The sequence below is a fragment of the Pecten maximus genome, chromosome 6 (genome assembly GCF_902652985.1).
Source record: "Pecten maximus chromosome 6, xPecMax1.1, whole genome shotgun sequence".
Classification (NCBI taxonomy): Eukaryota; Metazoa; Mollusca; class Bivalvia; order Pectinida; family Pectinidae; genus Pecten; species Pecten maximus.
In genome coordinates, this window is record NC_047020.1 from 7,579,084 (window position 1) to 7,605,619 (window position 26,536).

Below are 26,536 nucleotides of genomic sequence, written 5' to 3' on the forward strand. Positions count from 1 at the left end.
TTTGGAAACGAGCCCCTGTGAGTGTGACGACATTGACAATTTGATAATTTCGTATAGATCAAGAATGGCGCTTATAGTAATTTCGTGTTGACTACATTTTTAGTATTATAAAGTTATACTCTCATAACTTGTGACATTGCTTTATTTTTTGTTGTGGCTTCTGTTAATAAATGCTAGCATTCGGAAGATCTCTAGGCCGAAAGTAACTGGCGACCATTGTTAAACCTACAACACCTGGAGCTGTAATATTCCTCCACTGACCGAATCACTGTAAATTGTAGTATACAGTCTCATGAATACAATTTGGTTTACTAACGACATATAGACAAATGCAACACAGAATGTAAATATATATACATAAACGACCAAGTAAATTGATCGAGAGTGGTCCTTCTCTTTGAGTCCTTTGAACAAGGTTTGAGGATACCAAGAATCTTCTCTGAGGATGTAACAGGATTTTACTGGAATCATAATAGTTAATGAATTATATTCTTTGTCGGAGGAAATAAGTAAAAATGTCACCATCTGATTGTTGTTAAGCTATATCAAACGAAACACATCTATCTAAGATCTGAAATGGTACGGCAGTAGATATTCGTGATTCACAATAAAACGTTTTAAATATGACGTAAATATAAAACTAAAATAAACATAAACTGTAAGCTGATGGGTAGCTGTTCTACCCTCGCTACCCCCATTTGTAACCATGGCGACCACATGACATATGTTGTTTGATAAATAGCAGTGTTGCATTTGCTATCCCTCAAAATACGTATATAACAATTATTAGTTTAATGAGACAATAGCTCCATTCATACCAATCAGAAGCCTCCATTGTTTACCATAAAGATGGTTCTGGTAACAAATGATACCTTAAATAAATAGACATTAATAAGTTACCCAACTTGACCAAGTCTTAATGAAATTGATATAAGGACTGATGAGCTTATTGGCCATCACGCAAAACCTGTGTATAGTGACTTGGCTAATATGGCAAGGGACATTTGAAAAAATAAATAAAAAATGAGATCATGTAGACACGGTCCCATTCATGTTTAGTTTCATTAAAATTGTTTAAATATGTTTTGACAAAAACGTATCATGTCATATCATTGTATATATTATGGTTACCATGGCAACCAAATAACATATATCGTGTTGGAAAATAATACAATAGTATTTGCCATCCATCAAAGCCCTTACATACCAATTTTCAGCTTGATCGGCCAGTATTTCAATTCAACCAATCAGATACCTCCATTATGTTCCCATAGTAACAGTTCGGGAAACAGATGATGTTTTGAATAATCGGCTTTAATAAGTTATACAATTGACCAAATTGGAATAAAATTTATCAAAGAACTGATGACCTTTTTGCCAATAAACAAAATCTGTGTATAGTGACCTTGTTACCATGGCAACCAAAATTTATGGGGGAAAAACCTGCATGCACATTTTCACATCTTCCTTAACATTCGTGTGCAATTTTATTGAAATTGAATAAATGTGTTTCGAGGAGTAGTCCGGACAAGATGTATCTTATTTAGTGGCAGCAAGTTATTCGTCATACTGCATATGATGGAACATACCATACATAGTCGACAATATTCTTTTTAAATGGTAATGGACGACATGTTTATAGCTCGAAATTTTGTATATTTGTATATTTAAAAAAAAAGATATCCTAAGCTAAGTTACAAATAACTAAATTTATTTCGTCACAAAATTCATAAATTCTTAAAGGAGTAAGTAATGGTGTACAAATTCTGGGCTGATGCTGGGCCTCAATAATCAACAATGAGCACACATGAATGTTGTTGATGTGATGGGCAGGTTTATCTTTAATGAGATAAAATATGCTCATTTTCGGTGTAAGATGGTCTATTGATAATGTCACACTATTAATGTCGACTACTTTGCGAGTGCGAGTTGACACTGTGGTATATAATATCATTGTGTGTTGACACTGTGGTATATAATATCATTGTGTGTTGACACTGTGGTATATAATATCATTGTGTGTTGACACTGGTATATAATATCATTGTGTGTTGATGCTGTGGTATATAATATCATTGTGTGTTGACACTGTGGTATATAATATCATTGTGTGTTGACGCTGTGGTATATAATATCATTGTGTGTTGACACTGTGGTATATAATATCATTGTGTGTTGACACTGTGGTATATAATATCATTGTGTGTTGACGCTGTGGTATATAATATCATTGTGTGTTGACGCTGTGGTATATAATATCATTGTGTGTTGACGCTGTGGTATATAATATCATTGTGTGTTGACACTGTGGTATATAATATCATTGTGTATTACATTTTTACCAGTGAAATATCAAAAATAATTCATTCTATAAAAGTGATATTTTTCAGAAGTACTGCGCACTCGTGAAAAATATCAAAATATTAGCCCCACTCGTGAAATATATTTGGTATTACTGAAGACACTGTTAGATGTCCTCTATGTATTGACACTGTGGTATATAATATCATTGTGTGTTGACACTGTGGTATATATTATCATTGTGTGTTGACGCTGTGGTATATAATATCATTGTGTGTTGACGCTGTGGTATATAATATCATTGTGTGTTGACACTGTGGTATATAATATCATTGTGTGTTGACGCTGTGGTATATAATATCATTGTGTATTGATGCTGAGGTATATAATATCATTGTGTGTTGACGCTGTGGTATGTGTGTTGATATTTGGTCATATTTCGTGATAATGTGTTGATGCTGTGGTATATTTTGTGATCGTGTATTGACACGATGGTATATTTTGTAATTGTGTGTTGACGCTGTGGTATATTTTGTAATTGTGTTGTTACTGTGGTATATTTTGTAATTGTGTGTTGACGCTGTGGTATATTTTGTAATCGTGTGTTGATACTGTGATATATATTTTTTAATTGTGTGGTGTTACTGTGGTATATCTTGTAATTGTGGTGTTACTGTGGTATATCTTGTAATTGTGTTGTTACTGTGGTATATTTTGTAATTGTGTGTTGACGCTGTGGTATATTTTGTAATTGTGTGTTGACACGGTGATATATTTTGTAATTGTGGTGTTACTGTGGTATATTTTGTAATTGTGTGTTGGCGCTGTGGTATATTTTTAATTGTAGTGTTACTGTGGTATATTTTGTAATTGTGGTGTTACTGTGGTATATTTTGTAATTGTGTGTCGACCATGTCGGTAGAGGACCATTGTATTCCGATGATGTTATCAATATTTATTTGTTTTTACAGCATGTCGACCATGTCGGTAGAGGGCCATTGTGTTCCGATGTTGTTATCAATATTTATTTGTTATTACAGCATGTCGACCATTTCGGTAGAGGATCATTGGAACAGACTTAAACATGCACAATCGACTTCGTTCCTGAAAAGAAACATGACTGAGCTGATATTTAGAGAGTTGAAGGACAAACTCACCTACTTCAATGGGACGTTGTTGGACTGCATCCAAGGAGGTAAATCTTTTTAATAAAGTCAAATTATTAGTCTGCACACTTCTTTCTTATTTTGTTTACATTTGAAACATACCAGACTGAGTTACCCTATGGATATTTTTAACCACTCATACAGTAATAAAGAGTTACACGCAAATGAAAAAGCTTTTAAAATGATTACACAGGATCAGTACTACAGGTTTTTTTTTTTTTTTTTTTATTTCTCGAACGTTCTCGAAACAGGACATATTACATTACCAACCTCACTAATGTATGGGGGAATACCACACATACATTTTTTTTCCAAATATCACAAACCTTACTTATATGTATCAGTTTAAAATGTTCTACCCTAATAACTTGTGACATACAGGATGTATTAACTTGGACAGCGGTTGTGGCATTTACGCTTCTGACCCGGAAGCGTATGATGTGTTCTCGGGGATTTTTCATCCAATCATCAAAGATTACCATAAAGTGGACACTGTCAGCCATCCTAACCCGGATTTCGGAGATATCAACAATCTGGGTTTTGGTGATCTCGATCCCACAAAGAGGTACATCACTTCCACACGGGTACGTGTTGGGCGATCACAGGCCGGCTTCCCTTTTCATCCGACTGCAAAACTTAAAGTAAGTAAAATCAATATCAGGCTGAAAGAATCTATAGAGGAACTGGAAAAAGGAAGATGTTGTAAATATAGCAGAAATAGATGTTAAGAATTGGAGGAGATTAGAATTTTGAAAGAAATTCAAGAGGCTAAATGGGAAGAAGAACGAGAACAAACTATTATTTAATTTTTTAGTCTTAAAAATAGGTATTTCACATATTTTTTTCTTCAAAATTAAAACTAAATGATGGTAGAAGAACAAGAAACTATTTTAGATAAAAATAATTTGTGAAAATCTCTATGATTCTATTGACAATTTAGCAGATGTTACCCTCGAAACTTTTCTTGATTTTGAAAATATTCCAAAACTAAATGATTTTGATTCCAGAAATTTAGAAGGGCTGATATCAATTGAGGAAGCTCTCTTCATTTTTCAATATCAAAAGGGGCTGTAGACACCATTGAACAGTCTTTGTGAGAATCAATTAGTGAAATACACACATTTAAATTTGTGTTGTAAAAATCAATATTGATAAAGCAGAAATTGTTTGCATTGGGAGTAAAAGACATAGTCAAGATAATTCTACCCCGAGTTAAATCTACAATGGAGGAAAGAGATGTTTTTTTATTTAGTGTGAATCTACATGAAATGGTCAAGATGAATTTTAATAAAAAAAAAAATAGCGAAATTAAAATGTTTTATTAATACTATACTATCAAATCTAACTCCGATTGAGAAAGTTCATCTGATAAAATCATTAATGATCTCAGTTTGGGAAAGTTCATCTGATAAAATCGTTCATGATCTCACAGTTTTGGGAAAGTTCATCTGATAAAATCGTTCATGATCTCACAGTTTTGGGAAAGTTCATCTGATAAAATCGTTCATGATCTCACAGTTTTGGGAAAGTTCATCTGATAAAATCATTAATGATCTCAGTTTGGGAAAGTTCATCTGATAAAATCGTTCATGATCTCACAGTTTTGGGAAAGTTCATCTGATAAAATCGTTCATGATCTCACAGTTAAATCATTTATCATTTATTCATATCACTACCAAATCCTGATGAAAAAAAACAACATTTAAGGATTTTATGGCAAAGTAAGGTTGATAAAATTAAAAAAATATGCTTATGGAAGTTTAAAAAATTCTGAATATTCATAACTTTGTTGATGATTTAGAATAACTCTCCTGGTGAAATTAAAGAACTTAAGTAGACTGTTGAATATTGGAGGTAATTATATAAAATCACGTCGAGAACATTGTAATGATATCTTCTCAAAAGATGTTCTAAAGGCTTGGTATAGACTAGATAACTCAGTTGATATGAAACACGTAAAAGGAAGTCACTCAAACACCTATATGGCACAGAAACATTCTATCTACGATGGTATACAAAAGGTATGTATTTAATAGGAACTTCATTAAGCGTTTTACATGATGAATTCATTCACAAACTAAGCATAGATACTGATATTTTAAAATATAATGGAATGGTTTCAGCAATTAGGAAATGTGAACAAATTGTTGAAATAGAGAAGTACAAACTAACCCGTCCTACCTTGCCTGTTAACATTGCTATATGTATATTTTTAACTATTAAAGGTTCAAAAGTATTTTATAAATTGTTAAACATAAAAAACCCACAAAACCGTACATACTTCAGTGGCTTCATTTTAGAGTTACCCACCATACTTTAATCATAAACTCATTTCTTTTTAAAACAAAGCTAGTAAATAGTCCTCTTTACCATCTATGTAACTCTGAAAGAGAAACTGTGGAACATTTATTTTGGGAATGTGATATTTTATTCAAAGTCTAGATTTGTTGTTGGAAGCTTTTGTTGATTTGATTAATGTTGTTGAAATATCATTAATGGCAATGAATGATGAAATGATGTTATATATGTATGCTGATAATTGATGTAAGGATGAGATATTGGCATCTTTGTATATTTTGTATGAACTTGATGATAGTGACTGTGACAGTAGAGGTAGGGATATGTAATTACAAAGTCATAAAATATTGATGGTGTAGTAATATAATGATATTGTGATGAAATGATGGTATAGTGTAATAGTGATGAAATGATAGTATAGTGTAATAGTGATGAAATGACAGTATAGTGTAATAGTGATGAAATGACAGTATAGTGTAATAGTGATGAAATGATAGTATAGTGTAATAGTGATGAAATGATAGTATAGTGTAATAGTGATGAAATGATAGTATAGCGTAATAGTGATGAAATGACAGTATAGTGTAATAGTGATGAAATGACAGTATAGTGTAATAGTGATGAAATGACAGTATAGTGTAATAGTGATGAAATGATGGTATAGTGTAATAGTGATGAAATGATAGTATAGTGTTATAGTGATGAAATGACAGTATAGTGTAATAGTGATGAAATGATAGTATAGTGTAATAGTGATGAAATGATAGTATAGCGTAATAGTGATGAAATGATAGTATAGCGTAATAGTGATGAAATGATGGTATGGTGTAATAGTGATGAAATGATAGTATAGCGTAATAGTGATGAAATGATAGTATAGTGTAATAGTGATGAAATGATAGTATAGTGTAATAGTGATGAAATGACAGTATAGTGTAATAGTGATGAAATGATAGTATAGCGTAATAGTGATGAAATGATAGTAGCGTAATAGTGATAAATGATGGTATGGTGTAATAGTGATGAATGATAGTATAGCGTAATAGTGATGAAATGATAGTATAGTGTAATAGTGATGAAATGATAGTATAGTGTAATAGTGATGAAATGATGGTATAGTGTAATAGTGATGAAATGATAGTATAGTGTAATAGTGATGAAATGATGGTATGGTGTAATAGTGATGAAATGATAGTATAGCGTAATAGTGATGAAATGATAGTATAGTGTAATAGTGATGAAATGATAGTATAGTGTAATAGTGATGAAATGATGGTATAGTGTAATAGTGATGAAATGATAGTATAGTGTAATAGTGATGAAATGATGGTATGGTGTAATAGTGATGAAATGATAGTATAGCGTAATAGTGATGAAATGATAGTATAGTGTAATAGTGATGAAATGATGGTATAGTGTAATAGTGATGAAATGATAGTATAGTGTAATAGTGATGAAATGATAGTATAGTGTAATAGTGATGAAATGATGGTATGGTGTAATAGTGATGAAATGATAGTATAGCGTAATAGTGATGAAATGATAGTATAGTGTAATAGTGATGAAATGATAGTATAGCGTAATGGTGATGAAATGATAGTATAGCGTAATAGTGATGAAATGATGATGCAGAGATTAAATGGTAATGTCATTATTAAATGCAGTGATGAAATGATGATGTAATAATAAAATGGCGATGTTATAACACAGAAGTATTAATAACAACAAACCTGTGTTATAGGGAGATTGATATCGGCAATCCTAAAGCTTTTCTCTCTGATTATTGAATTTTGTGTTCGTTCAACAGTGTTTTGAAGTGGCTGATTAAGCTTGCAGGCAATAGATTTTTTAGGCAATATTACATTTTCAGACAATAGATTTTTTTCAGGCAATATGATATTTTTAATTTTAAGCAATAGATTGATGAAAATAAGTTCGTTTACATAGTCCAAAAACTGACAGTATGTATATTTACGAAACCGAAGAGAATGTTTTTAAAGATGCTGTAATTACTGTCGAATGACAGGGAAAATAGGTTGATGAATATAAGTTCGTTTAAAAAGTCCCAAAAAATGTGACACTGCTTGCATATATGTATGAGAGTACCTTCATTCCAACACAAGATGGGAGAACAAATACATAGCAGCATTAGGCAAAATACATTGGAGAAAGCATTCTACCAATAGACATACTGTAACCTACCTCGTCCCTTATAGACATACTGTAACCTACCTCGTCCCTTATGGACATACTGTAATCTACCTCGTCCCTTATAGACATACTGTAACCTACCTCGTACCTTATAGACATACTGTAACCTACCTCGTCCCTTATAGACATACTGTAACCTACCTCGTCCCTTATAGACATACTGTAACATACCTCGTCACTTATAGACATACTGTAACCAACCTCGTCCCTTATAGACATACTGTAACATACCTCGTCCCTTACAGACATACTGTAACATACTTCGTCACTTATAGACACACTGTAACCTACCTCGTCCCTTATAGACATACTGTAACATACTTCGTCACTTATAGACATACTGTAACCTACCTCGTCCCTTATAGACATACTGTAACCTACCTCGTCCCTTATAGACATACTGTAATCTACCTCGTCCCTTATAGACATACTGTAACATACCTCGTCCCTTATAGACATACTGTAACCTACCTCGTCGCTTATAGACACACTGTAACCTACCTCGTCCCTTATAGACATACTGTAACCTACCTCGTCCCTTATAGACATACTGTAACATACTTCGTCACTTATAGACATACTGTAACCTACCTCGTCCCTTATAGACATACTGTAACATACCTCGTCCCGTATAGACATACTGTAATCTACCTCGTCCCGTATAGACATACTGTAACATACCTCGTCCCTTATAGGATCGTGTAGAATTGGAGTCCAGGGCCAAGGAGGCTTTGGATGTCTTCAGTGGGGAGCTGGATGGAAGCTATTACCCCCTGAGTGGAATGAGTCGGGAAAAACAGACAGAACTGATCGAGGAGCACTACCTCTATTTACAGGAAAACAGGTAAAATAATAAAATAATGATGGCATGTTGACGGTTATATCATTTTTCACATTTGTCCTATCTGTTCTGAGTTACCAGCAAGGTATCGACATTTTAAGTCCTTGACATCACTGATGATTTCTCGAAGGATAAAACAGCTGTTAATGTATTTTAATTAGTGTATATAACCCTAACTTTATATTAAAGATGTTATTATTGTGTGTGTCGTGTGAACAATTCATTTAACATACATCCATAGACCGCATTATGCGTCAAAACAATTGTTCCAGAATCTAGATCAAAATTTTAGAGTAGGAATTGATGATAATGTAACACAAATATGAAGTGTCTCTGTTTAGAGTTAAATAAATAAACGTTTAGAAAATATACTAAATGGATCTTCGTTTCTGATAGATCAACACAAAATAATTACGCAATATATTAACACAAAATAAATACACAATTTATCAACACGAAATAATTACACAATATACCAAAACAAAATAATTACACAATATATCAACACAAAATAAACACACACTTAACGTAATAAAGTAGCAATGTGCATGAAAAGACATGTTTTCCCTATTGTTTTATTGACTACTACTGGCCAACCAGTAACATGGGTGGTATAAAGTGTTTTGATGAGTTTTCTATATTCGCCGAACTGATGGAGTCATATAACCAAAAGGGAAAGAAAATAGATGACTACTCAATGTTGTCAACCGCGCTTATAATTCCCTATAACAGATAGAACAAACTCCAAATATGTTTCTCTGAGTCTGCAAAATTTTAAAAGATGCATGGGTGTTTTTGTCGGAGCTCTTAATCCACGAACTCATCTATCGATGAATTAATCAAATATCGAGAAATTGCGTGCATTTTTCATATAAATGAATTGGTATTTTTATACTGTCTCGTTATTGCAAAGCATTGTTTAAACCAGGTAATTGAGCCTTACGTTAATACATTATTTCATCTGCTTAAAGGTAATCATAAAGGTAAACAGAAAGGTAAACATAAAGGTAAACATCAATCAATTTAGATGTGTTTTTATATTTACTATCTGTGATTTACAAAAGATTTCTTGGAGACGCCCATGTTTACGACGACTGGCCGGTCGGACGGGGGATATTCTATAACCCAGATAAGACCTTCTTAGTGTGGGTGAACGAGGAGGATCACCTAAGGTTCATCTCCATGCAGAAGGGAAGTGACCTTGGTGCTGTGTATAAACGCTTGGTAACGGTACGTGTTGGTATAAATTGAGTTCCCGATGTTACCTCTAGTATACATTGAGTTCCCATTTCCTATTTTGCCGTGTTCGATTGTCTTTTATGATATGATTGGGCCCTTTCTTTTAATTAGTCATTATTCATCATTACGTATGTCATGTTTAGCAATTTTAAAAATATCGAACGATGGTGACTAAATTTAAAACTTAATATTTAGTATTAATACATTGTCTCCAAGTACCAATTTGACCCGTCATGCTGTATTTAGCGGAAGTCGACTAGTTCAGTGGTATTGTTGGAGTTATAGCGAACGGTTGCTAGGCAAAATCAGTTATCTAATTAAGATTTTCGTGATATGATGTTGTGTTTTTTCTGTTTTTGATTTTCGTTTCTAACAGGACTTTTGATTTCCGGTAGAACACCCGGACCATCAGATGATACAGGCAGCGCCGATGCTTGCAGTCTGCAGTGATTGAATTAGATTGAAGATTGAATGTTGGAAGTACACACTTAAGTTACCCTAAAATTTGATATTGTGTCTTCGCATGTCTCAATGCTTCGTTGTATGTAATTATTGTTGTAGTGTTTAACACCACAATGTTTACTTGTGGTGAATCCGATGTTGTTGGCTTTTATGGTACAAATTCTTTCCCGTGGTAAAAAAAGGGTCTTATAGTCACGTATGTCATGTGACTGTGTGACTATGGAAACGGCGTAGCGTTAAATACTGCTCTGTAAAATGGGAAAAAAAAGTAACAACAATGGGAAATGTTTTGATTGTACCACATCAACAGGGTATCTTCAGGTATGTACTATATAAACAGGTTATACACAGGGAAAAACTAAAAATCGACGATTGTATCTTTTGGCATTGATAACACATCATTTTGCAGCATAATTTACACGAAACTTTTACTTTCAGGCCCTGAATACCATCGAAGAGAAAAGCAGCCTGAAGTTCGGCCATCACTCCAAACTTGGTTACCTCACCTTCTGTCCCTCAAACCTTGGTACCACTCTTAGGGCCAGTGTACACATCAGAATCCCATGCCTGGCGAGTCAGCCATATTTCCATGACTTCTTAGAAAAACACCACCTGCAAGTCAGAGGCAAGTCTCTTTTTAGCCGGGAAAGCGGAACCTGACTGGTTATGTAATGTGTAATGATACTTTGTCAAGTTTGTTAGTGAACAAGCTTTGAATAACGCTAAGATAGCTAATTGTGATTCCCATCCCTACAGGATTGGGAGCATCTTCGCTAGCGCAGGCTTCTGATTGCGTTACGCTCCACGAATCCTTGGCAGATACAGTCGTGTTCAAACCGTCGGCCCTGGAAACCCAAGGCATCCAATCTAATTTAGGATTTATTTTTTGTCTTCCGATCAGGGGGATATTGAAGAGACCAACATTAATGCGCTGCCTACTTTACAACACCTTGCATTTTCATCTCTTTGCTGTATGCTATATATATCTGTTTAATTTCCTCTGTCCTTGTCCTTAACACCAGTTTTAATATGACCCTAGCGATTACATTACGAGGATGTAAGATTATATAGAAACAAAGAATTAAGATGTATTAGCCAACGACTATCGCAGATCTGGACACACGGCAAAACATAGACTATAACTTCGCCTGAACCAAAGACAAACCAAAGACTATGTTTCGTCTGAATACACGGCATCCTCATCTGCCGCTACCTCAGGAATATGACAAACTAACTAATATTTACAACAAAGATTCCTGTAAAACACATTTTTTTAATGTCTTATCATGACTTCATCAGCATGTATGAAGGAAATAACAGGATACCGCAATACTGGATTTCAGCAAGGCCTTCGACAAGGTTTCCCATGGCAAACTCCTCTACAAAGAGAAATACGATGTGACCCACGAAATCCAACATTAAATCGAGATCTTACTGGTATCAAGGAAACTTGACATCTTGAAGGATGTTGAAGAGAATCCGTACCTCGGCGTGATATTTCACAACTTCATGGAACACAATCTGCGACAGTGCCAATCAGCAATGAAACTCACCATACAAATCGTCAGTGGAGTCAGCCTGAGGACAGCTGAAAATTATCGTGTCTATATTTACAAAACATCAGTTCGCTGGGTTTGGTTTGTTTGTTTTTGTTTAACGTCCTATTAACAGCCATGGTCATTTAAGGACGTGCCAGGTTTTGGAGGTGGAGGAAAGCCGGAGTACCCGGAGAAAAAACCCACCGGCCTACGGTCAGTACCTGGCAACTGCGCGTAGGTTTCGAACTCGCAACCCAGTGGTGGAGGGCTAGTGTTAAAGTGTCGGTACACCTTAACCACTCGGCCACCGCGGCCCCTGGTGTTCGCTGTTCGCTGGGAAAATAACATGAGACGACGGAGTTGGAATCAGTAGCACACCAATGGTATAGTCTACAGTTTCTACCACACTGAATGACTGTAGAGGAAATCATTATTCTGCGAGATTGTAAAATGGGTTAGTGGCTTTATAGGTTAAAGAGAATCGTAAGTTGACCACCAGGACAAGATTTAAAAACAGAAAATTAGTGACTTTTTTTTAAAGTGTTAAAAAGGAAATCTACAAAAACTCTTTATTTAATACGGATTGTCATAGCATGGCACAATCTCCCTGAAGAAGCCGTCTAAACAACAGCTTTAAGAACATAAAAACACTGTTACCATCATTTTAAGTATATGCCCACGACTACGACCCAGCAAAATATACTCGGCTACGAGGGCTATCCAGTACATCACAGATCCATATACGACAAGTCAATGACAATCTCTTCGTCTGGATACACGACTAACCAACGAATATGGCTTCGTCTGGATACTCGACTAACCAACGACTATAGCCTCGTCTGGATTCACGACTAACCAACGACTATGGCCTCGTCTGGATACACGACTAACCAACGACTATGGCTTCGTCTGGATACATGACTAACCAACGACTATGGCTTGACCAGGATACACGACCAACTAACGACTATTGCTTGACCAGGATTCATGACTAACCAACGACTATGGCTTGACCAGGATACATGACTAACTAACGACTATTGCTTGACCAGGATACATGACTAACCAACGACTATAGCCTCGTCTGGATACACGACTAACCAACGACTATGGCCTCGTCTGGATACACGACTAACCAACGACTATGGCTTCGTCTGGATACATGACTAACCAACGACTATGGCTTGACCAGGATACACGACCAACTAACGACTATTGCTTGACCAGGATTCATGACTAACCAACGACTATGGCTTGACCAGGATACATGACTAACTAACGACTATTGCTTGACCAGGATACATGACTAACCAACGACTACGGCTTGACCGGGATACATGACTAACTAACGACTATTGCTTGACCAGGATACATGACTAACCAACGACTACGGCTTGACCAGGATACATGACTAACTAACGACTATGGCTTGACCAGGATACATGACTAACTAACGACTATGGCTTGACCAGGATACATGACTAACTAACGACTATGGCTTGACCAGGATACATGACTAACCAACGATAATCGCTTCAGCTGGATACATGGGAAAACAATAATTGTCGCTTCCTCCTGATATACGAGAAACCAACGACTACTAACGACTATGGCTTCGTCTGGAGACACGACTAACTAACGACTATGCCTTCTCCAGGCTACACGATTAACCTACGACTTTCTCCTCGTTTGTATTATACAGGCAATGATCTCCCACTAGTACCGAAGAAAAATGTTGGAATGGAATCTCACTGGCGAATAAGAAAAAAAAACATGGTTTACTTTTCTACCATGATTATACTTAAAATATGACTTTCCCGAAAAACCGCGTGATTATTTCTATGTTAAAGTGATATAAGGATATATCGACAAATAACTTATGTTTTTTATTGTAGGTGTAAATGGTGTCCACACAGAGATGATCGGGGATATCTACGACATCTCCAACAAGAGAAGGCTAGGTCTAACAGAGATCCAGGCTGTACGAGAAATGATCGCAGGCGTTGGGGCTGTCTTGGCCGAAGAGCAGAGATTGGACGGTAGCATAACGCATGCAGAGAAGCAGACATTGGAAGGCAGAGTTGCAGCGGAAACATAAATTAGAGACCGTCGAACTAGTTGTGTTATGAGGTTTCTGAGATTTGTTGTACGTTAAAAAAGTTTTTTTTATCGGACATTTACATTAAGATAGTACGTCATTCCATAATATTCCGAACAAGTTGGTATTTTATGACCAGTTAGCAGAGTTGAAGTTAATTTAGGGCTGGTAATATACAGGTATAATGCAATATATTTGTTATATGCTGTTGACTAGATATTATTACGGCCAGGTTAATATCCAGGTATGATACGTGATATTTTATTTTATGATGTCAAACTCGGTGACATTACCCCAGGTAAATATGATATTTCATTTTATTATGTTAAACTCGGTGACACTACGGTCACGTAAATATCTGACATTTTATTTTATGATGCGAAACTGGGTGACACTATGGCCAGATAAATATCCAGGTATAATGCATGACATTTTATTGTATGATGTCAAATTCGGTGACACTATGGTCAGGTAAATATCCAGATATGATACGTGACATTTTATTGTATGTTATTAAACTCGGTGATATTACGGCTAGGTAAATATTCAGGTATGATACGTGACATATTATTATTGCATGGTGTTACAGTCAGGTAAATAATCAGTTATAGTAGTAGCTCATGTATATAATTATTGTTAAGACATCATATCAAATGTTATTATTTCTTTTTGAACCCGTTGTATAATAAATGACTTTTTCTATTACAACTGTATCTGTTTTTATCTACAGTACCCTTTTCTGAACCGTTTCTATAACATCTCTTGCTTTTTAGTCTACAGAACCGTTTCTATAGCATCTCTTGCTTTTTTGTCTACAGAACCGTTTCTATAACATCTCTTCCTGTTTTTTTTCTATAGTACCGTTTCTATTACACCTCTTGACGGTAGACAAAAACAGCTACCGTTTCTATTACATATCTATCTATTTTTCTCTCTCTACAGTACCGCTTCTATTTCATGTTGTGCACATAAGGCCGGTTGCATAAAAAATTACATGGTCGTGAACTAGTTGCTTGACCATATTTCTTTTCAAAAAAAGTCGTAATCATAATCACCAACGATGTCTTTAGGAATACGATCTGAATGAGTACAGTTCAATAGTGTACAGGAAATAAAAAATAGTGTACATGAAATACAAATGGTGTATAGGAAATACAAATAGTGTACTGGAAATACAAATGGTGTACTGGAAATACAAATGGTGTACAGGAAATACAAATGGTGTACTGGTAATACAAATGGTGTACAGGAAATACAAATAGTGTACAGGAAATACAAATGGTGTACAGGAAATACAAATAGTGTACAGGAAATACAAATGGTGTACAGGAAATACAAATAGTGTACAGGAAATACAAATAGTGTACAGGAAATACAAATGGTGTACACTTTATAGGAAATACAAATAGTGTACAGGAAATACAAATGGTGTACAGGAAATACAAATAGTGTACAGGAAATACAAATGGTGTACACTTTATAGGAAATACAAATAGTGTACAGGAAATACAAATAGTGTACTGGAAATACAAATGGTGTACAGGAAATACAAATAGTGAACAGGAAATACAAATGGTGTACAGGAAATACAAATAGTGTACAGGAAATACAATTGGTGTACAGGAAATACAAATAGTGTACAGGAAATACAAATGGTGTACAGGAAATACAAATAGTGTACAGGAAATACAAATGGTGTACACTTTATAGGAAATACAAATAGTGTACATGAAATACAAATAGTGTACATGAAATACAAATAGTGTACTGGAAATACAAATGGTGTACAGGAAATACAAATGGTGTACAGGAAATACAAATAGTGTACAGGAAATACAAATAGTGTACTGGAAATACAAATGGTGTACAGGAAATACAAATGGTGTACAGGAAATACAAATAGTGTACTGGAAATACAAATGGTGTACAGGAAATACAAATGGTGTACTGGTAATACAAATGGTGTACAGGAAATACAAATAGTGTACAGGAAATACAAATGGTGTACAGGAAATACAAATAGTGTACAGGAAATACAAATGGTGTACAGGAAATACAAATGGTGTACAGGAAATACAAATAGTGTACAGGAAATACAAATGGTGTACAGGAAATACAAATAGTGTACAGGAAATACAAATAGTGTACTGGAAATACAAATGGTGTACAGGAAATACAAATAGTGTACAGGAAATACAAATGGTGTACACTTTATAGAAAATACAAATAGTGTACAGGAAATACAAATGGTGTACACTTTATAGGAAATACAAATAGTGTACAGGAAATACAAATAGTGTACAGGAAATACAAATAGTGTACAGGAAATAAAAATAGTGTACAGGAAATACAAATGATGTACAGGAAATACAAATAGTGTACAGGAAATAAAAATAGTGTACAGGAAATAAAAATGGTGTACAGGAAATAAAAATGGTGTACAGGAAATAAAAATGGTATACAGGAAATACAAATAGTGTACAGGAAATACAAATAGTGTACAGGAAATAAAAATAGTGTACTGGAAATAAAAATGGTGTACAGGAAATACAAATAGTGTACACTTTATAGGAAATACAAATAGTGTACACTTTATAGGAAATACAAATAGTGTACAGGAAATACAAATAGTGTACAGGAAATACAAATGGTGTACAGGAAATACAAATGGTGTAGAGGAAATACAAATGGTGTACAGGAAATACAAATGGTGTATAGGAAATACAAATAGTGTACAGGAAATACAAATGGTGTACAGGAAATACAAATGGTGTACAGGAAATACAAATAGTGTACAGGAAATACAAATGGTGTACAGGAAATACAAATAGTGTACAGGAAATACAAATGGTGTACAGGAAATACAAATGGTGTACAGGAAATACAAATAGTGAACAGGAAATACAAATGGTGTACTGGAAATAAAAATAGTGTATAGGAAATACAAATAGTGTACAGGAAATACAAATAGTGTATAGGAAATACAAATGGTGTATAGGAAATACAAATGGTGTATAGGAAATACAAATAGTGTACAGGAAATACAAATGGTGTACAGGAAATACAAATGGTGTACAGGAAATACAAATGGTGTAGAGGAAATACAAATGGTGTATAGGAAATACAAATAGTGTACTGGAAATACAAATAGTGTACAGGAAATACAAATGGTGTACTGGAAATACAAATAGTGTACAGGAAATACAAATAGTGTACTGGAAATAAAAATGGTGTACAGGAAATACAAATAGTGTACTGGAAATACAAATGGTGTACTGGAAATACAAATAGTGTACAGGAAATAAAAATAGTGTACAGGAAATAAAAATGGTGTACAGGAAATACAAATGGTGTACAGGAAATACAAATCGTGTACAGAAAATAAAAATGGTGTACAGGAAATACAAATGGTGTACAGGAAATAAAAATGGTGTACTGGAAATACAAATAGTGTACAGGAAATACAAATAATGTACAGGAAATACAAATAGTGTACAGGAAATAAAAATGGTGTACAGGAAATAAAAATGGTGTACAGGAAATACAAATAGTATACAGGAAATAAAAATGGTGTACAGGAAATACAAATGGTGTACAGGAAATACAAATCGTGTACAGGAAATAAAAATGGTGTACACTTTATAGGAAATATAAAAAGTGTACCGGAAATACAAATGGTGTACAGGAAATACAAATGGTGTACTGGAAATACAAATAGTGTACACTTTATAGGAAATATAAATAGTGTACAGGAAATACAAATGGTGTACCGGAAATACAAATGGTGTACAGGAAATACAAATGGTGTACAGGAAATAAAGATTGTGTACTGGAAATAAAAAATAGTGTACAGGAAATACAAATGGTGTACAGGAAATAAAAATGGTGTACAGGAAATACAAATAGTGTACTGGAAATACAAATGGTGTACAGAAAATACAAATAGTGAACTGGAAATACAAATAGTGTACAGGAAATACAAATGGTGTACAGGAAATAAAAATGGTGTACAGGAAATACAAATAGTGTACAGGAAATACAAATGGTGTACACTTTATAGGAAATACAAATAGTGTACAGGAAATACAAATAGTGTACAGGAAATACAAATGGTGTACAGGAAATACAAATGGTGTAGAGGAAATACAAATGGTGTACAGGAAATACAAATAATGTACAGGAAATACAAATAGTGTACAGGAAATAAAAATGGTGTACAGGAAATAAAAATGGTGTACTGGAAATACAAATAGTGTACAGGAAATACAAATAGTATACAGGAAATAAAAATGGTGTACAGGAAATACAAATAGTGTACAGGAACTACAAATCGTGTACAGGAAATACAAATAGTGAACAGGAAATACAAATGGTGTACAGGAAATACAAATAGTGTACAGGAAATAAAAATGGTGTACTGGAAATACAAATGGTGTACAGGAAATACAAATAGTGTACAGGAAATAAAAATGGTGTACAGGAAATACAAATAGTGTACAGGAACTACAAATCGTGTACAGGAAATACAAATAGTGAACAGGAAATACAAATGGTGTACAGGAAATAAAAATGGTGTACAGGAAATACAAATAGTGTACAGGAAATACAAATAGTGTACAGGAAATACAAATAGTGTACAGGAAATAAAAATGGTGTACAGGAAATACAAATAGTGTACAGGAAATACAAATGATGTACAGGAAATACAAATGGTGTACAGGAAATACAAATGGTGTACAGGAAATAAAAATGGTGTACAGGAAATAAAAATGGTGTACTGGAAATACAAATGGTGTACAGGAAATACAAATGGTGTACAGGAAATACAAATAGTGAACTGGAGACACAAATGGTGTACAGGAAATACAAATGGTGTACTGGAAATACAAATGGTGTACAGGAAATAAAAATGGTGTACAGGAAATAAAAATAGTGTACAGGAAATACAAATAGTGAACTGGAAATAAAAATAGTGTACAGGAAATAAAATTAGTGTACAGGAAATAAAAAATAATGTACTGGAAATAAAAATAGGACAAAAGATAATGTGGAATGTTGAATGTAAGGTAGAGGAAAGCGGCTAGGTTTGACAATTATAAACCTCCTATCTGATATGTCTGTTCTTAATGACAGTTTGTCAGGTATTCGGTGCAGCTGAAGTACAAAGAGTGGTTGTAATGTAGAATATGGTTAATGTGTGCGTGTAATACAGTAAGCCAAAGCCAACCACCGAGTGGTCTGAGAGACCAGGGATGATTGATAAGTTGTGAGCCTCGTATTGAAGGAGGTACTCAATGATGTTCTTTTTTTAAGTCCTTCTATTCTGTGACAATACAGGGCCGTTTACCCAAGGACTGGTCTCATTTTGTTTGTTTATATCGACAAGGCAGCACTCTAAAGTAAACAAGGCAGGTGGCTTTTGCAAAATGGACGAAATTCGGTGAAAGAGCAGTGACCCAATATTTGCATAGAAAAATGTTTAACACCTAAGGATATCCAAAATGATATGGTATCAACACTAGGGAAAGATGCCCCGTCATATGCTACAGTGAAAAGGTGTTTGGCGGAATTTAAGCGCGGCCGACAGAGCCTTGAGGATGACTCCCGTTCTGGAAGGCCTGCCAATGTTGCAACCCCAGAAATGGTCAATAAAATTCCTGATATATTTATGATTGACAGACGAGTCACAGAAAGATATATAGCCGGTAGAGTTGGCATTTCACAGGAAAGAGCACATACCATTTTGACCGAGGATCTTGCAATGAGAAAGCTTTCGGCCCGATGGGTACCTAGACTTCTGACAGTTGATCAGAAGCACACCAGGCGCACATTATCGCGTGCTAATCTTGTCCTTTTTTAGGAAGATCCTGCCAACGTTCTTCTGAGATTTGTCACTATGGATGAAACAATTGTCATTCATTTTACCCCAGAGGCCAAACAACAATCGAAACAATGGAAGCACCCTAGCTCTCCCCCGCCAAAGAAGGAAAATACAGCTAGGAAGGTTATGGCCTCGGTTTTCTGGGATGCAGATAGTGTTCTACTGATAGATTATTTCGAAAGGGACAAACAATCAATTGCACATACTATGCTTCACTTCTGAGGCAATTACGGGAAAATATCAAACTTAAGCACCGCGGAAAGCTCACTAAAGGTGTGGTATTCCATCAGGATAATGCTCCTGTTCACAAGTATGTCATTGCTATGGCTGCCATTCACGATTGTGGCTTTAAATTGATTGAGCATCCGCCTTATTCACCTGATCTCGCTCCACCAGACTCACATCTATTTCCAAAACTGAAAACAGCTATTTCAGTCACTCATTCTTAGTCCGATGATGACGTCATACATGCAGTGGATGACTTTCTAAACAGTCAAGAAAAGGAGTTCTATAAAAGTGGCATCGAGGCCCTTAAACACTGCTGGCAAAAGTACATATAGATACTGAAGGGTGTTATGTTGAAAAATAATACAATATGTCCGGCAAAATTCAAAACCTTCAATATGAGGAAACAACATATCAATCAGCCGTCGTAGCTATGAACATCGGACTCTCAGATCGACCTGACCTCGGGTTCATTTAGGAATCCCTTACAGGATTTAAGGTGAAAATCTTAGTTAACTTGATGAATTTCCTTAACTTCTGTAATGTTTTCCTGTGTAAGATTTTGCATTAAAGATTAGGAATATTGATATAACGAAGGCCTGTTCTTTTTTTCAAGGCTGCACCAATACTACAAAACGAAAAATAGTAATCTAAACAGCAAAATACGTCACGCACAGCTAACAAAACATTCCCGCTTTCATCACACATCATTTAATTAAATAAACTCTTTAACTATGTTTTTTTCCATAGGAAAGCATTATCAGATTTGAGGGGAAGCTCGTAGTTTTGTTTTTCTGTAATGCTTTCTTACGCCAATTATTAAGTTTAAAAATCATTCAGTTAAAGAACTTTGATGAGACTGGGACAGATACACGAACATTGATCAAATCGTTATCCGTACAGAATAATCCACATGGCTTGTGATTCCCGGTCATCATTACGTCACCATCAGATAAGTATTCCCCATCCATATTAAAACTGTTAAGATAAGGTCATTGAAAAGTGACCTAAAGCTGTCTAGATATAGACATAGTTGTAGCGGAACTGGACCGGGTCGATCATCGGCGACCAGGTAGCTCAATCGGTAGAGCATCCGGCTAGTGTTCCGAGGTCCCGGGTTCGAACCCCGGTCTGGCCACTCCACTCCTACTTCATTTGGTGCATGTGACCAAACATTGTTTCAAGTGAGGTTAATACTTGAAAAGGTGATACCCGAACCTGGGTTGTGAGTTGTTAGGTTTTCGGGGTCGAAGACTTAAACAAGGGAGGGAAGAGTGGAGCGGAACTGGACCGGGTCGATCATCGGCGACCAGGTAGCTCAATCGGTAGAGCATCCGGTTAGTGTTCTGATGGTCCCGGACTACATACAGAGTCAATGATTGTATTCTCTCATATTAGAACCCTAATTAAATTTCTAAAGGTTGTAGTAGTAGCGCCAACTATCAAAACCTAATTTCCCCGGGCAACGAGAAACAACAGGAGAAAACTGAGGAAGTAATAATACATTTATGGCACATTGGAATTTACATTGAGACTAAAAAAAATAATAAAATGTCTGAGAAACTGTTACAATGACATTTATAGCAAATTGGAATTTACATTGGGACTATTTGACAATGCATTTATAGTGCATTGGAATTTCTAATGACACTAAACAAAAATAGTCTGACAAACTGTTACAATCACATTTCTTGTCCAGAGTGAGTATAGATCATAGGCGTCTGAGCGTGTGTAGTCGCTGTGCTGTGAATGGTAACTAAGGCTGACACTCACTATAACATTCTATTAATTTTAAAACAAAACAAGTAAAGCTATCTAAAATAAAAGAGTGATCAGTACAAAAAATGCAGTCAAATTTTATGTGGCTGTATTTCAAGAAAGTTTATATGCTAACACGGAAAATATATCCGACGTCCGGTTCCTTGATTATATTGTTTCATCATTCGGAATTCCTCTTGTCTGTGCGCTAAGTTGTACTGGTAACTAGCCGAATGTAGTCGAAAACTCGATAACGGCGATTTAACAGGAAACTCCTGAATGTAAACAACCACTGGTAGTGTACACAATGCTGTCCGCAGATCGGGACAATTTTCTCGAAAAATACGTGGATAGAAAGGTTGATTTCGATAAACGGAGTTGCAGTGAATGTTTCCATCACTACGATTTAGACAGGTAAGAAATATATGGAAGTAAATCACTGTTCTGTTACCATAATTCTGCGCCGGATCCAACCGAAATGTGTCACAGTTGTACATGAAGGCCTACCATTGTACCCTTGGCCTTGTCTGGATCTCTAAATCATTTCGGTAAACACATCTTGTTTGTCAATGGATAATTTTAGAAAACCACGGAAAGCAATTCATCATCGATGTTAATCTGATTTAATTATCAATATGGTGTCGTAATTACAACCTTAATTGATCATCTGGTACTGAATGGCGCTGTATTTTAGAGGTGAATTATTTTCGAGTAATTGAATAAAATGAAATAAGACATACCTTTAATTCTTCAGTCGTACATTAAGGTATGTAAAATGCATCACAAGACAGTATACAGTATACTGTAAGACAAGGTATTTCTTTGACAAAATATGCATGAAAAACTAAGTGATTTTTTCCTGTTGGTACTGTAAGTTGTAAATTATTGTTTATTGTCAAAGTTTAGATTTCATTAAAATGTCATAATCATAGTAACACAATTATATTATATACTGTATAATTAAAAAAATGGTCAAATCCAGCATGCTGTACAGTAATATTTTCCAAAAACTGCTGTTGGAGTCATTCTATAAGGTTTTCTTTATTTTTAGTCACATAAGTTATCATTTTGTAAGCCCTATGGATTTGTTAGAAGTGAGGGAATTACAAGTCGTGTTGTTTTATTAAACAGTAGATATCAATGTAGATGCTGCTTTTATGCATATTGTTTAGAGTAGAGAAAGTATGTTCATACAGACCTCACTTTATTTCCATTCAAACTTTACAATTATATTATATTATATATCATTTATAGTGTAAAGGTTTGAAAAATTGTTTCAGATCTTTTCTTATTACAATTGCAACATACATCTGAAAAAAATACAAAAAGATAATTTCCTATTCCAAATTTTCAGACATCATCCCTGTCGTGTACGTATACCTATACGTACGTATATAGTGTACTTGCAAATTGTATTGTTGTCTATTTGTGTTTTACGTTATATGTACATATACATGTATGTATTATCTTAAAACTGAAGAATCATTTGAGTCAAGGTAATAAAGAACAAACTCATTACCTGAGTCAAATTTAATTGATAAACAGAAGACATTAAATTGTTTTACATTGGTAGCATTCATTCCAATGCTAATCAACTGAAACAATGGAGAGTTTTGCTTACAGTAATATGTCAATCAAACAATTTAGGTTCAAATGGACACTTGAATTATTCATGAGTATATAAATCACTTCCCACGCATTCATGCACATGCATATAAATGTAATATATACCAAGGTAAAGCTATCCTGTTAATGTAATATTCAAGATAATTCAATGAAGTTTTTTCATTTATACATTTCATCATTTTTTCTGTAGCAACTTTTCTGTCACTTGATTGAAAGGAATTTGAATTGGCCATGGTGACTTGATATATATACATTGTAATACCAAATTACGTCTTTGATCCATTTTAGCTCACCAGGGCGAAGTTGAGGGGAGCTATTGCATTGCTATACCTCCGACATAAAAGTTGTCACCATTGGGTCGTCCGCAGATTATCTAGGTTATATATATGTTTTTAGTGTTGTATCACTACTAATGAGGACACGGCTTAGGTTACAATAGATATTCCACATGTGTTTTCCTTGTGACAAGAACTTTCCATATCTGTAGTAATAACTACATTTGCAGACCTGATGACCTTAAGCTTGACTTTGACCTTGACCTTTGATTGACTTTTTAATGTCTGTAACCTTGGCCAGTACAGTAAAGCATACAAGATTTTAATGATTGAACAAGGGATTGCATATTTAACAGGTGTCTTCCTTCTGTTTGTACAAATGTTCTACATTTGTGGACCAACTGACCTTTACCATGATTGTTGACCTACTTTAAATAACAACTAAATTTCAACCCACTGGGCGAGCTATGTTGTCTTCTGACAACTTTTGTATCTTTTATACATGTACATTCTACAATAATTATATGTATTTAATGAGTGATTTTCTGTAAAAAAAAAAGCCCACCATATTATGACCAAGAGATATTTATGGTAATGTTAACACAGGTGTAGCTAGTCTTATAAATGCATGTCTATGAGTATACTTATCTTAACCTTAGCATGAAGGCATTAAGTAACAAGACAAACATATATATACACACAGGGTTCAACATACCAGTACATTTGTACTTAGACTTTGAACTTATATATCTAACAACATGATCAAAATAATTTGAAAGCTAAAGTCCAAATGTAACAATTTCTATCTGACAATAAGCCTGCAGGGGACCAGCATAAAAATGACCTTGGCAGTATTGGCGGTGAAGGCCCATATAGAGGTGTTTATTGGGCTACAAACTATCATCTTTTAGTGTATCCATGCAGATTGAAAATTTCTGTGATATGTGGTAGATAAGATACCCAAAACACAACAGAATATTGGTAAACAACATTTTTATGGTTTCTTTGCTGCTGACTAGCCTTGCTTATAATTACTGTATATATGTATTGTGAAAGAATTCCCCGATAAGAATCTAACTGGGATCTCAGATATCATAACGGATTATCCACAGTTTTTTTTAGATATATAAGCTCCTTAGCCAAAGAAACAGGCTCCTGCCAAAGAGCCCATATTTAACATAATCTACATGATACTCTGTGGTGATATGTGGTAATAATTATGATACTCTGTGGTGATATGTGGTAATAAGTATGACACTCTGTGGTGATATGTGGTAATAAGTATGATACTCTGTGGTGATATGTGGTAATAAGTATGACACTCTGTGGTGATATGTGGTAATAAGTATGACACTCTGTGGTGATATGTGGTAATAAGTATGATACTCTGTGGTGATATGTGGTAATAATTATGATACTCTGTGGTGATATGTGGTAATAATTATGATACTCTGTGGTGATATGTGGTAATAAGTATAATAATCTGTGGTGATATGTGGTAATAAGTATGATAATCTGTGGTGATATGTGGTAATAAGTATGATAATCTGTGGTGATATGTGGTAATAAGTATGATAATCTGTGGTGATATGTGGTAATAAGTATGATAATCTGTGGTGATATGTGGTAATTAAGTATGATTATTGTTATTAATAATTGATAATTAATGTGTTTGTCTGTGGTGATATGATGTAGGTTTGAATTATCCCTGTACAATGATGACTCCATGCTTAATAAATACTGTTGTGTTTATATGTGATTATGGTAATTCACTTTTCATGAACAATGACCACTTGACCCATGGAACAAGTTATGTTTTTATCCTCTACATAACATTAAGGTTCCTGTAGACTAACAATCGTTACATATCAACAAAATATGACTTTCACTGACGACCCTAACCGATGATCTTAACATGATAGAACTTTCACTGATAACCTTGACCCATGACCTTAACATAATTGTCAACATAATAGAACTTTTACTGATAACCTTGACCCCTGACCTTAACATGGTCATCAACATGATATAACTTTCACTGACGACCCTAACCCATGACCTTAACATGATTGTCAACATAATAGAACTTTTACTGATAACCTTGACCCCTGATCTTAACATGATCATCAACATGATAGAACTTTCACTGATAACCTTGACCCCTGACCTTAACAACATAATAGAACTTTCACTGGACAACCTGAAGAAAACTGTTGAAGACACGTGACTCTATACCTATTCACATCCAAATGGACCCTGCTGCCTATAAGAGACAAGCCATGGCCACTGTACCACCTGCATGATCACCCTAAAAATGTCACAGGTTTCACTCGAGCGCTCATACTTCTGTATTACACAGGTTGTGTATGAGATTCAAACCTTGTGTCAAAACATCAAATTGTACACCATATATCCATTGAAGGCCACATCTGACCACATATTATGTAAAATGCTGAACATGTGTACATCATACTACACACAAGGATCAGATATGGGATTAACATGGATTGGATTTACATACATCACTGTGATGTTCCATTATTTCCCGATGGAATTTTACCAAACTTCATAAATGATTTACAATGCCACTATGATGTACGATTGTCTCTGTACACCT

General features: G+C 34.8%; 2 protein-coding genes across 3 annotated transcripts in view; both read left to right on the forward strand.

Moving 5' to 3' along the window:
* Positions 1-14,859, forward strand: part of LOC117328857 (arginine kinase-like) — a 32,720-nt gene extending 17,861 nt beyond the window's left edge. For both annotated transcript variants that reach the window (XM_033886437.1, XM_033886438.1), the window contains exons 2-7: positions 3,342-3,496; positions 3,849-4,108; positions 8,672-8,820; positions 9,882-10,047; positions 10,957-11,143; positions 13,952-14,859. In XM_033886437.1, coding sequence (XP_033742328.1) covers positions 3,343-3,496; positions 3,849-4,108; positions 8,672-8,820; positions 9,882-10,047; positions 10,957-11,143; positions 13,952-14,154 — 1,119 coding nt within the window. In that variant the 5' untranslated portion in view covers position 3,342 and the 3' untranslated portion in view covers positions 14,155-14,859. The remainder of the gene's footprint in view (positions 1-3,341; positions 3,497-3,848; positions 4,109-8,671; positions 8,821-9,881; positions 10,048-10,956; positions 11,144-13,951) is intronic.
* Positions 14,860-22,270: 7,411 nt separating this feature from the next.
* Positions 22,271-26,536, forward strand: part of LOC117328858 (nicotinamidase-like) — a 33,720-nt gene continuing 29,454 nt past the window's right edge. The window contains exon 1 of the mRNA XM_033886439.1: positions 22,271-22,432. Within this exon, the coding sequence (XP_033742330.1) occupies positions 22,326-22,432 (107 nt within the window). The 5' untranslated portion in view covers positions 22,271-22,325. The remainder of the gene's footprint in view (positions 22,433-26,536) is intronic.